This window comes from Hylaeus anthracinus, unplaced genomic scaffold (assembly GCF_026225885.1).
Source record: "Hylaeus anthracinus isolate JK02 unplaced genomic scaffold, UHH_iyHylAnth1.0_haploid 3, whole genome shotgun sequence".
In the NCBI taxonomy this organism is placed as follows: Eukaryota; Metazoa; Arthropoda; class Insecta; order Hymenoptera; family Colletidae; genus Hylaeus; species Hylaeus anthracinus.
Genome location: NW_026535284.1, coordinates 2,465,615 through 2,477,343, shown reverse-complemented (window position 1 = coordinate 2,477,343; position 11,729 = coordinate 2,465,615). Strand labels below are relative to the sequence as shown.

Here is an 11,729-nt window from a genome sequence, read left to right as displayed (position 1 = left end):
GGTTCTTGAAATTGATACGGGGGGTCTCGTTTGGGATTCTCGGCCCAATGAAGGAAAATGGGAAGAATCCCAATATTCTGGGCCGAGAATCCCAAACGAGACCCCCCGTATCAATTTCAAGAACCGCTGGTGCTTACTGCATCAATGGGATCGAGTTTTCTCCTTGAAAATTACCAAACTTTGAAGCGTTATAGCTCGAAAACTGCTAAAAATCGAGTAAATACATTAAAGCTTAATGTATACAAAAAAATATATATATAGTTCCATTTGAAAAACGGAACTTGACCATCATACCACGTTAAATAACAAAGTTAACAAATATTTCTTCTCGCTGAAACATGGGCCCCATTTTACCATGCAATTTCCATATTTGAAATTTTGCATTCGGCCGATAGTTTTGGAGTTAGAGCTCTGTATCACTTATGCTGGGACACCCTGTATACACTTTTCTATGAAGATATATTTAAAAATGACCAACGTTTTTTTCGATGTTCACGATAACTTGAGTGAAAACCTGCTGAACGAACGAAGGTTTTTTTGAAATTTCGATTTTTACTAAAATAGCAGCTGCCTTCCTCATTTTTTTACTTTAAAAATTATCATTTTTTGTTAATAAAATAGTAAGTGCCTTTTGAAAAAAAATATATTTCGTCCAGTCAGTAGATGTTGACATCTTCTAACAATAATTTGTTTGGTATGTTTCAGATGAGACGTTCTTAAACTATCATGTACACTATGTATTAAATTATGAAAAAATTCTTGAATTTTGGTTACGACTGCGTGTATTTCTTTAAGCGCGAAAACAATTTCAAGGTATGCTCCTACTGGCCTAGTTAGTACCAACACATTATCCAAGACTTGATTAGAATTGTAAATGCGACTTCAAGCTAATATCTTCCCGCGAATACTGAACCTTTCTTCAACCGTATCGAGCAAATAGGCTTTTATCGAAACGCATCATCTTCGAAATACCGTTGAAGTGGATCACAAGGGAACCTCGTTTGATAAACTTTATCGTCTTACCTCCAAATACTTGTTAAAACTTGGCTGCACGAGTGAACAGACTATCAATACGAGGACAAACGTCCTCGCGATCGTCATCTTTGCCGCTTTTAAAACTGAACTAAGAAATCGATGGAATGAATCGAGAAAGTCGTTGAACTTTCTCGAAATTGTTATTCTTTGTCATTGAAAATATAATCCAGGCGTGTTCGCGCAACCTAAAATGGAAAGTCAGGATGTTGGCCAGCCGTTTGTTTATGCATCACTGAACATACTCTTGCCATTGCAACAGTGCGACTGGCCTTTTTATTTCGAGAATTGAGTTTTTAGTTCGACAGACTTTCTCACACGATATTCGTTAACACAGAAATGCCTAGAAGTTTGGAAAATTCCGTTTGACACGATCGATAAAAGTTTCCTACTCGGTGGTAGAAATCTGCTACCGTTAGACACTTTCAATTCGCGTGGATTCTCATTTTTGGTCTTATCGCTTCTGGTAATAGAGGTCACTGTTCAGCAGAGCGGTTTTCTAGGTCGCAGGTGAAGAATCACTGGAGCAAAATGTGCTGTCCCGACGAAGTTCTCGATCGACACAACCTTCGACCAGGTAGCTCATCGAACATTCGGTACGTCGATGTTGTCGTCGCGGCAAAACTGAATCGCTGCAGAAAAAGAGACATGGTCTTCCGGGACGGATATTCCACGGGCGAAAAGAGGAAGGGACAGGCATCACCGGTGCGTGAAGCGTGACCCTCCAACAACACACCGTGGCACACGCCAAAATCCTTCCATCTTTGACTCCGTTCAAATTTCTTAACTCGTTCATAAGTTTGCATGAATATAATTCACCGACTGAGAAAGCGAGGTCATAGAAAGTTAAACCAGTGATCGACAATCTACGATTTGCGGGTCAAATTATTATTTTTGCATTGATTATAGTTTCGTTTCTGTAGTAGTCCTGCGTCTATTATTAATTTCAATGTTAATATCCATATATTCATAATCTATACTAATATTATAAAGAGGTAAAGTTTGTTTATTTGTATGTAGGGGGTAATTTCCGGAACTACTGAACTGATTATAAAAATGTTTCAGTAATAGAAAGCTACACTATTCCTAAGTAACATAGGATATGTTTTATTTTCATAAAAGTACGTTTAATTTGAAATCTCAAAATTTGTAAATCAAGTCGGAAGAAAAGCGTTCCTTGACTACTGAGTAGTTAGATATGCGTAAAATAATGTAATACAAAAATAATGATTATCAATAGATCTAAAAAAAAGTCAGCGACACGATATACCTAACTTTTATATTTAAACCACAATAACGTTTTCTATGTTAAAAACGAATTGAAAATTATAACGTGAACGTTAAGGGTATTTATTACAATTTATTATAGGTATAATAGGTAAAAAAGAATCATTTGATCATCTGGAAAATTTCATGAAGATAAAATTTGCACTGTACAGCATGTTATTTGGTCGCATAGTTTAGAAGATAATGGAAAATAAAAATAATTCACAAAGAAATGAATTATTGGCCATTAATCACACGACCGAATTCGTCATTAAACTTCAACTTTAACATTCATTTTTCATAAATAACTTCATCTATGTCTACAATCATAAATGATTTCAATTTCACTAACGTGTTGAAAGGTATCAATAACTCATGAATAGACTGCGGATCTTTATGCATTTATAGGAAATTTGAATGTACAAGAAACTACAAAATGGAAACAATATGCAAGAATATAAAAAAGATTGAAAGTAAAGTTCATATTTGCAGAATAAAATAAATTCCTATTTAGGTTCAATTTTTGTAGGCACGTTCGCGAAGATTTTATTTTTTATAAAAATCCGCAGTCTACTCATGAACTATCGCAGAAAGAATAGATAGAAGAATAGATAGAAGAATAGATAGATAGAAAAGAATATTACTAGTCACTTTAGTCAGGCTATTTTCGTAACTATATAACAATCAATGTTTCATAAAAATGTAAGAACAAAAACGTTGAATTATGTTTTTCCAGTTTCTTTTACTCGTATACAATTTATATTTTGCAGAAAGTATGAGTATTATGGAAAGTGGACAATTCTTTCAAGCTTGCTTCGTCTTCTAGACAAGCACCGTAACTCCAATTATCCGGTGGCGTAATCAGTGACGGTACAGGACCGCGTAATTCATTTTTTACAGATATAATTGCACCGTTGCGTCCTGGCAAGTATCTTCTGCCATCCGACGCCTGCGAACGATTTCAAAGACCACGGACTCAGCTCTCGCTAACAACCATCAAAGGTCTGTCGTACGGTGCAACCGGAAATATCGTATTGGATATCAGTTTCAGCTTTTTCCTGAAATATCGTACAGTTTACATTAATAAAATTATTAGTCATTTTTTGTATTCTCTCTATGATATATCGACAAAAACATATTCATTCTGGATATTACTTCAAACCTCCGTAAGCTCACATAGCTCTGAGGTAATATTTATTATGTACACTTTTGATATGTAATTAAATACTATTGTGAATATGTGTTTTTAGTGTTATAATAGAATAGAATGGTCTACAAACAAGATCGCAACTGATTGCAACAACTGTCTTGCAACTTCTCACATCAGGGTGAGTATAAATGAAACTTTATGCATATTAAAATTTGTCTATGAATTTATATGTCAGTAAAGATTATTGTTAGAGTTATTCTATCGTAGAATTGTTTCGGAAGTCTAACATAATTTGAGGAGGAAATATTATCTATGGAGGAGTAAATGATTGTTTCCTCAGTAACTTACATCATCTTACTACTGCTAGTAAGTTTAACATTCCGAATTTGCTTCTTGGATGTTTGATATATTATTTTCTCAACGTTTCTGCGCCTCTCTAAGAGTTTGTAGGTCTTCTGTAGTTCCTTCAGTTCCACCGTCAATTTTACGAAATCTAGGATATCGGGCACCTACGAAGGCAAAATTTAATATTTATTCTACGATGAAGACATTCGGCTTTCCACGGTGTGATTCTTCACGGTTGATGATAACTGAGACTTTCGGGTGTAAGCTGTGGTCTGTCTAGACTTTTTTATCCATGTACCAATCAAAGAGAGCATACGGATAATAGAAAACGGAGTACCCTTGATAGAATAATGTTCGACACCTACCTATTCAACCAAACAATCACAAATTCAATTGACGATCAAATAATCATGACATAAGCACAGGTATTTCGAAATGACTCGAGCTACAAGAGATTAATAGTATACTATCTGACTGTCTAACACTATCTGATACTATGTGATTTTAATACTTTGTGGAATAATGACTCATAATTAAAGAATATTAGTTATGCGATAGTTAATATTCATTGTGATTAATGACTAGCAGTCATGCATCCATGTTATTACTGAATAATAATTAATTAGTTATTTGTGAAAAAGTGATTATATTGGTTATTAGTTATTAATAGACTGTAGGTGTTTATGCAAATTCATATTTTTACGAGTACAGATAAAAAATTGAATAGAAACGTAAAATATCTGCCGGTCGCGAATGTGTTAATATAACAGAGGGTAATCATTAGTTCTTAGTCTACACTACAAAACTTAACTAAAAATTAATATGAGGTATAACCATTTTTCAAAATTATTAATAAGCAAACGAATTATGTAAATAACAATACAAGGAAATGTTCAATAGCTGCAGAAGATGGTAGAGGATGGTAGAGTCTTGTACTTTATAAACACATTTTTAATATCTAGGTACTTATTTAACACATATTTGTATCGTAATATTTTTTCAAAAGGCTTAACATAACTAATGACCAAGCATTATTCGGTAGTCATAGCTAACAAGTAATATATAATTGTGACTAACGAAAGTAATCTTCTCAGAATTTACTGGTCAATTGGAATTATTTTTGACAAAACATTTGTGACTAACGACTAAATTATTCTGACTAATGATCAATCATAATTCTAATTATTCTTCAATTTTATCTAAATACTCCCAACTCTGATCTTCTGACAATCATGACTTCTATTGGTCACCAAAAAATCGTGACATAAGCGCAGTACTTTAAAATGACTCAAAGAACACAGCTTCCGCCCGGACCCCTCGGTTAATATTACCGTATGGTTGTTCATGAAAGTAAGCAGATTCTTCAATCGTTCGTCCATTCGTATCACGTCGACTTCCACATTCGCGCGTTCAGCCTCTAATTCCTCGATTTGTTCCTTTTTCAGTGTGATATCTTTCTTCACCTCGTTCAACGTGAGCAACAGGTTGCTAAGTTTCTGTTTGTGTTGCGTCAGTTTCAAATGGTAGTGCCCTGCGAGAATGGATTCATGAATGAAATCTCTCGGTATCGAGTCTTTACGTGGCGATTAACGTTCACCACCTGCGATCCTCTTCATCTCGATCACGTAGCGATTCTTCTCCTCGATCATCCTTGCGTAATCCTTGTTCTGGATGTTCAATTGTTCGAAGTCAACGGCGTGAAGCGCCTCCCCGAGCTCCTCTCTCTGGATCAGCTGCTGTTTAGCCTTTTTGATTTGCATCTTTATCGTCGCGCTCTTTAACCGCAGTCTCTCTATTATCGTGTTAGCCGATCTCAGCCATTCCTTGATGAATCTTTACGAGAGCCCGCGTGTGAAAATTCTATTCGTTACCGCGATTAGCGATGGGGCTGATACCGTTTTTTATAAATAATATCCGAGTAATTTGCCTACTTCTTCCCTGTTTAGTAGACTGCGAATGTTCATGGACTTAAAAGGACATACAACTGCAAAACCACTTTTAAGATAGGTATATTCAAAAAATGTGTGTAAAAAGACTACGCTGTGAATTGTTTTGAGACTTCCAGTATATTTTATTGAGCATGCAGAAACCTGTCCCAAAATGTCATTAGCATTCCGTCAATCGATTCTATAGCGTGCAAAAATAAGCACTGCAAAAAAAAAACACTGGTGACCGGTGGACAACTTTGTGATCACGAGGTATACCTGACATCAAAAAACTAAACATTTTTTTAAATTAGATATCTGTGAATATGGTTTGACGTAGGGTTATCTCGATATTTAAAAAAATAAAATAGTGGGATATTGAAAAATATTTAAGTGTTTGATTGAAAATAAAATTGATTGTTTTTTAAACGGCTAGGTTCCGCCGTAGCGACAAGTTTTTTTGAAGAGAATGCGACTTGAATCATGTCCATCGAACTCAAAGTTTTCTCAGAAAGCTGTCAACCAGATTACAAAATATCGGTCAGAGATAACTCCATTTAAAGTTTCAGTTCCCTTCGATTGATCACTTAACATTGCTTTGCATTCAAGGCTGTAACTTTAGCAATAAAAATTTTGTTTTCAAATTTTGATACAAAATTCATGAGATGTATATGTGTTAAGGAATGCAAACAACATCGACTACATTTTAAATTTGACAATGTGTTGACAAAGTATTGCATAATAATTACTAAAAACAAAGTAATCAACTACTTAAATAATTACTTAAATAACTACTTTCTAATTCAAAAATAATTATTCCAAATTGTAATGAATACAAAAGTAATCGTTACTTTACAGCTCTGATCTATTCCTTGTAAAAATATGCATTTGCATGAACATCCACTGTCTACTGATAAGGTATCGAAACGAAAAAGAAGCTTTTATCGTATAAGTAATTATGTGTATGCTTTCATTAATTGAAGTTAATGTTGCTAATATTAAGGGTCCTTCGAACATAGTAATTATTACTCCACGCGTCACGTCCTTTCAGAATCTTTTCGTGGGTTGAACTATAGTTCTCAAATAATTGAAACTATAATATTTCATGATCCATCCATGATAAAGATTGTCTACCCTAGACTTGGTTACTTGAAAATGATGCTCTATCAGCTGGTATCGATAATATTGCCACATTACTAGTCTCATTGCTAATCGTGATATATGCATTTTGAAATTAGTGCAACCACCTGATGACTCTTTCCGCTGGAATTTTCCCAGTGATGGGATCGACGCCTTTGACCACGACCTCCTCTTCGAACTCTTCCTTCGCCTCGTGCACCTCGCTAGTACGGATCTGGAGTTCCTCTATCTCAGCCCTCATATGCGCTTTTCTCTTCCTCACTGCTTCCGTAAAATCCTCCAGCTTCTTCCTCATCTCTTCGACCTCTTTGTTCGCCATCAGTATACGATGCGCCATAGTTATTCTTACAATGGTGAAAATACAGGATGAATTCGGGATAGAAAGCAAATTCGAACATTCAAATAAAGATTTAATCATCGGTTTACACGGTACTCGTGTTAATCTTCATGTTAATACGATTGGGAACAGACCTGGACACTATTGAAATAATATTATTTAAAATTTTATTTAACATAAGACGTTATTTTATTTCGTTATTTTTATATCTGTGATTACTTTTCAACTAACATTATTTGGAATATAATGTCAAATAACATGTTACTTTATTTTATTTTATAGTAATTTGGAATAATTGTGAAATAGTTTTTCAAAATTATATCAGGTGAAATTACAAGTATTAAATAGGAAACAAGATCAAGATCATGTTGTGTTCAAGATCACAACACTGACCTGTCTATGTTAGACATTTTAAAGAAGGAATTTTACCCGAAGCAAATTATTGTAAAAATGTTTGTAAATAAATTCTGTTTATTGAATAATATTTTGAAAATTATTTCGTCTATTAAAGAAATAAAAAAAGGAGGTAATTCGTTATTTGTAATAGCTATTATTTCAAGTAAATTGATTCTCATTTTTATTTTCAAATAACTGTATTGAAAATAATGGTTTAAAATAAGTTATTACAAATAGTTATTTCTTAGTTTTATTTCAAATTAAAATATACTCAGGTCTGGTTGGGACAGTTCAAACAAATTTTATATTAAGGAATGGAGTTTCTGTCTAACAGAGTTCTTTGATATATTAATCTTTGTAAAGAATTAAATACTAATTCTAAAAACAAAAACAAATATTGAGAGCGAATTTTATCGAATGAGGACTATCATCGTCTTCGATAAATGAATTATAAAGCAAACTATGATTGTTTGAGTTAGCAATAGAAGTGATGTAGATTACTTTCAACTAACAAAAAAAGGAGAATTTAATTTTTAACTGGTCACAGTTTCATTAATCGCTGAAATGGGTTATTAGCGACTCGAAAAAGACTAGTACTCTGGAAATTAATTCTAACTTTGCACTCTCACTCTGAGTTCTCATTGTGAAGATGCTTGATGTTCCTAGTCGACTTCCGGATAAGATGCTGGTCATGCTGGTCGCGCTGGTAATGCTGTGTTTGCCAATGTCGTGGATGCTCATGATGCTTTCACGAAAACTCATGTGCGACGTCTTCGATGCTAGATGCGCCGTTAGTCTTCGTGCGAATTTCGACCTCTCCAACAGATGTATTATGGCTTAATGAGAAATTTAGTGATTTACATGGACGTTGAAATTTATACGGTCCCTCATAAATAAATATCTGTTTCTTTGAAGAAATCGCCATTGTGATAGTGTTTACTTTTCATAATTTGAGGATCGTGTCGCGTGATATATCGCTCGTACACGTCGTTCTCCAGAGTCATCATCCATATCTTCTGCAAAATATCGTCCTGCATCTGTTGCAGTTCTTCGTAAGTCATGACTGAAATCGAGCAAATTTTCGTTCATTTTGAAAGCAGAGTACATCGATTAACGTGATTCAGTGGACACGCACCATCGAAATTTATGTCGTCATCCAATCTCTGAACCATTCGTGACCCGATACTCAATATACTCTCCCGTATCGACATCGTGATATTTATTTACTCGGTGAAATACAGAAAAATGATTCGTGTTAATATGAAACCAAAAACGATACAAGGGTTAGATTTTCAATTTGTGACCTGAATACCGTCACGTATACGTAACACGTTCACACGATTGGCACAACATTTTTTAAGATTGGTTCAATTTGAATTGTAAGAGAACATCGAAGTTGTCTGTTATAAGATAAGGCGCCGCTTTGTTACGTATAAAGGTCGATTCAGACTATACGGCATGGACCGTCACGTTCCAGCAACGACACATACCGGCATGATACCAGTATAAATCGAAAAGTCCCTTACCATTTTGCAATCTAAGGATTCGTTGTCGAGATATAGGCGGTTGAAACTTACAGATCTAACTTCCGGTGCGGGCTGTTTGAATCTTTGTCAGCTGAACACACGGTCGCCGACCGTGGTCGCACATGGAGGCACTAACACGCGAGAAAGATGCACATAAAAAAAAATATTTTCGATTTATATTGGTATGGAAGCTTGATTCTGAAAAAAGGTCCCACATATTTGTGAACACGCTGTATACCCTAAATTCGGATAAAAACGATAGTGGGAGTCGTTACTATGATGCCCGTATAAGGAGATGCGTGGAGGCACGTATCTCTTAATTTTTCGTGGAAATCACTACCGCCACGCGCCCCTTTTTCTCGGTAAAAACTTTATCAGAGCGCCATGCTTGTATCCGCTCCAAAGGACAGATGTCACGGAGGAGAGATTCGATAGAGACGACGATAACAGAGTGGAATCTCCGTACATAACACACCAATGACCTATCATTACTTAGAAATAACTTGATTACCTTCTATAGTACCTTTTAGTGTTTTTTAATTGTAATTACATATATTTATAGTTTAAACTATAAAATCATGATGCCAAATTTAAATTAAAGGCACACGTCCTGAAAATGGCTTAATATATCTCTTGATTTAATCGTGAAACAACGAATAATCTTCTCAAAATACATTTATTGCATTATTTACAAAGTGTAAGAAATTTTCGTGGCACGTGAAATTACAGAGTTTTTCTAAACACCCAGTCTATCCGACTTAGATTCACGAGTCCTCGGATTCCTTTAGCAGCGTCTCCTTCTGAATCTCCACCTCGTTGATGTACAAAGAATGTACTATTCCGATGTCTTTTTGCCCCGAACTGTATGACCTGATCGTGGCTGGGAGCTCTGCTACCGAGAAAAGTATTTCCGCGCCTTCGTCGGTAAAATCGCTCTGAAAGAAAAATCAATTCGCTCGAACTAGATCTACCTTTAACATTAAAAACTGTGTTTATATTTAAAAATTTATTGTGTGTCGCACTATATAGAGAGCGCGACAATTTTTTGCATATATCCAAATTATCTAGAAATTATTTCATACTTTTTATATTTTTGTTCCAAAAATTAATTTATATCCTTCCAGTAATCATTCGTACTTATTTAAACGAATTTAAATTAACGAATTATTTAAACGAAACACTCTTGTTTAAGACCCTACAATACCACTCTCATTAATTTCTACTTTTTTCGTAAAAGACCTCTCTGACGTTTGCTCGTCATTTGATTGATCTAATTTTTGGTTATCGTTTGATCTTTACTTAGAAGCTCAACAATGGTTCTTACCTGTGTTTCGATCTGCTCGCCGTTAACCCAAACGTTTTGGGTCTGTTTATCTACAAAACAATACAACATTGTTATTTCACTGTTTTCTAACTAATGGAAGAGTGTCGACGATTCACCAGTCACCTAACACTATTCTGTATTCTTCATTTCCAACGTTGGCCAACCAGGTCTCCAGAACCTTCGTCTGGGATTTGACAAAATGTGTGTAGCTCTTCCCGTTCACCCACAAAGTATAACAGTACCTTAAACCTGTATAAATTTCACTTAGCTGTTACTTGTTCATTTGGAAAACAGACATCTCGCGAGAGTTAGATACACTCGCCTGGAATTGGATCAACTCTGATGACGAATTTGTTATCGTTGAATGTGAAAGCTTCGTCGCCAACGAGATGAAACATCCAATCTCTGTGAATCAATTCCTTCCCGTCAACCTTTACCACTCGACGTCCCGTCGCTGTTCCATGTTCGAATTCTATCACATGATTGCCGTCATTTAGGGGAATGGTCCACTTTACCGTTGGCTCGTCTAATGATTCCAAACTGTGCAAGCTCCTAACGATCATTGGTCACGTGTTTAATCGGAGCTTGACTTATTGTTAGTCAAATAAATAGATTATGTTTCTTAAAATAATTACAAAATTTGTTAGTTGATAAAATTAATTATGCGAAGAAGCGTTGCTCTTATCGATTAATTTAACTTTTATTCATAAAAATAATGCTCGACAAATAATTCTCAGATCAATAAATCGTTTGGTGAAGAAAAAGAATAATTTGATTTAATTTTTAATTGTACGAAATTAAATAATTCAATTCATTTTTATTGATTCGAGGTTACGACACAGCACGGGTTTAAACGATGAAGCAACACGCAAATAATGAGTTTGTATTACTGATCTAACTTTTCATTGCTTTTAGCCATCGTATTCCTAATGCGAAAATAATCTTCGATAAATGCTTTAATGTACTATATTATTCTCTGTCGCACCAGCACATATTACTCGAATTATATTTATCACATTTTACTCACTTCAACAGAATAGCAGCCATGTTCCCTTGGTACTCGTCCTACCTGCACCTGTACTGGCCTGTTTATTGATCGAATTTACCACGGCCATCGCAAGAATCGATATCATAGTCACCATGCGATATAGTATAGTGCACGATACCACAAACTCACTCGTAACATCAAGATCAATATTTAAATCCACCTTTGGCTCGTGAAATTAAAAAAAAAAGAAACTTCTCATTTCACCAACTAAGTTTTATTCATTGACATGAAACGTTCAAT

At 35.0% G+C, this 11,729-nt stretch overlaps 4 protein-coding genes across 4 annotated transcripts in view; all 4 read right to left on the bottom strand.

Moving 5' to 3' along the window:
- Window positions 1-1,292, bottom strand: part of LOC128894233 (angiotensin-converting enzyme-like) — a 7,846-nt gene extending 6,554 nt beyond the window's left edge. The window contains exon 1 of the mRNA XM_054155841.1: window positions 1,024-1,292. Coding sequence (XP_054011816.1) covers window positions 1,024-1,101 — 78 coding nt within the window. The 5' untranslated portion in view covers window positions 1,102-1,292. The remainder of the gene's footprint in view (window positions 1-1,023) is intronic.
- Window positions 1,293-3,274: 1,982 nt separating this feature from the next.
- LOC128893695 (coiled-coil domain-containing protein 113-like) lies at window positions 3,275-5,906 on the bottom strand. Its single transcript, XM_054154850.1, has 5 exons — window positions 5,884-5,906; window positions 5,394-5,626; window positions 5,125-5,324; window positions 3,797-3,957; window positions 3,275-3,356 (listed from the first exon to the last, which is right to left on the bottom strand). The coding sequence occupies exons 1-5, from the start codon at window positions 5,904-5,906 to the stop codon at window positions 3,275-3,277; spliced, it is 699 nt and encodes a 232-aa protein (XP_054010825.1).
- A 1,046-nt stretch (window positions 5,907-6,952) lies between these two features.
- Window positions 6,953-8,802, bottom strand: LOC128893694 (uncharacterized). The gene is made up of 4 exons (XM_054154849.1): window positions 8,727-8,802; window positions 8,532-8,654; window positions 8,208-8,427; window positions 6,953-7,202 (listed from the first exon to the last, which is right to left on the bottom strand). Exons 1-4 carry the CDS (start codon window positions 8,800-8,802, stop codon window positions 6,953-6,955), a joined length of 669 nt encoding a protein of 222 aa, XP_054010824.1.
- Window positions 8,803-9,780: 978 nt separating this feature from the next.
- LOC128894295 (fas apoptotic inhibitory molecule 1) lies at window positions 9,781-11,668 on the bottom strand. The gene is made up of 5 exons (XM_054155959.1): window positions 11,469-11,668; window positions 10,764-10,993; window positions 10,565-10,690; window positions 10,442-10,491; window positions 9,781-10,052 (listed from the first exon to the last, which is right to left on the bottom strand). The coding sequence occupies exons 1-5, from the start codon at window positions 11,486-11,488 to the stop codon at window positions 9,882-9,884; spliced, it is 597 nt and encodes a 198-aa protein (XP_054011934.1). The 5' UTR covers window positions 11,489-11,668; the 3' UTR covers window positions 9,781-9,881.
- Between the last annotated feature and the right edge of the window lie 61 nt (window positions 11,669-11,729).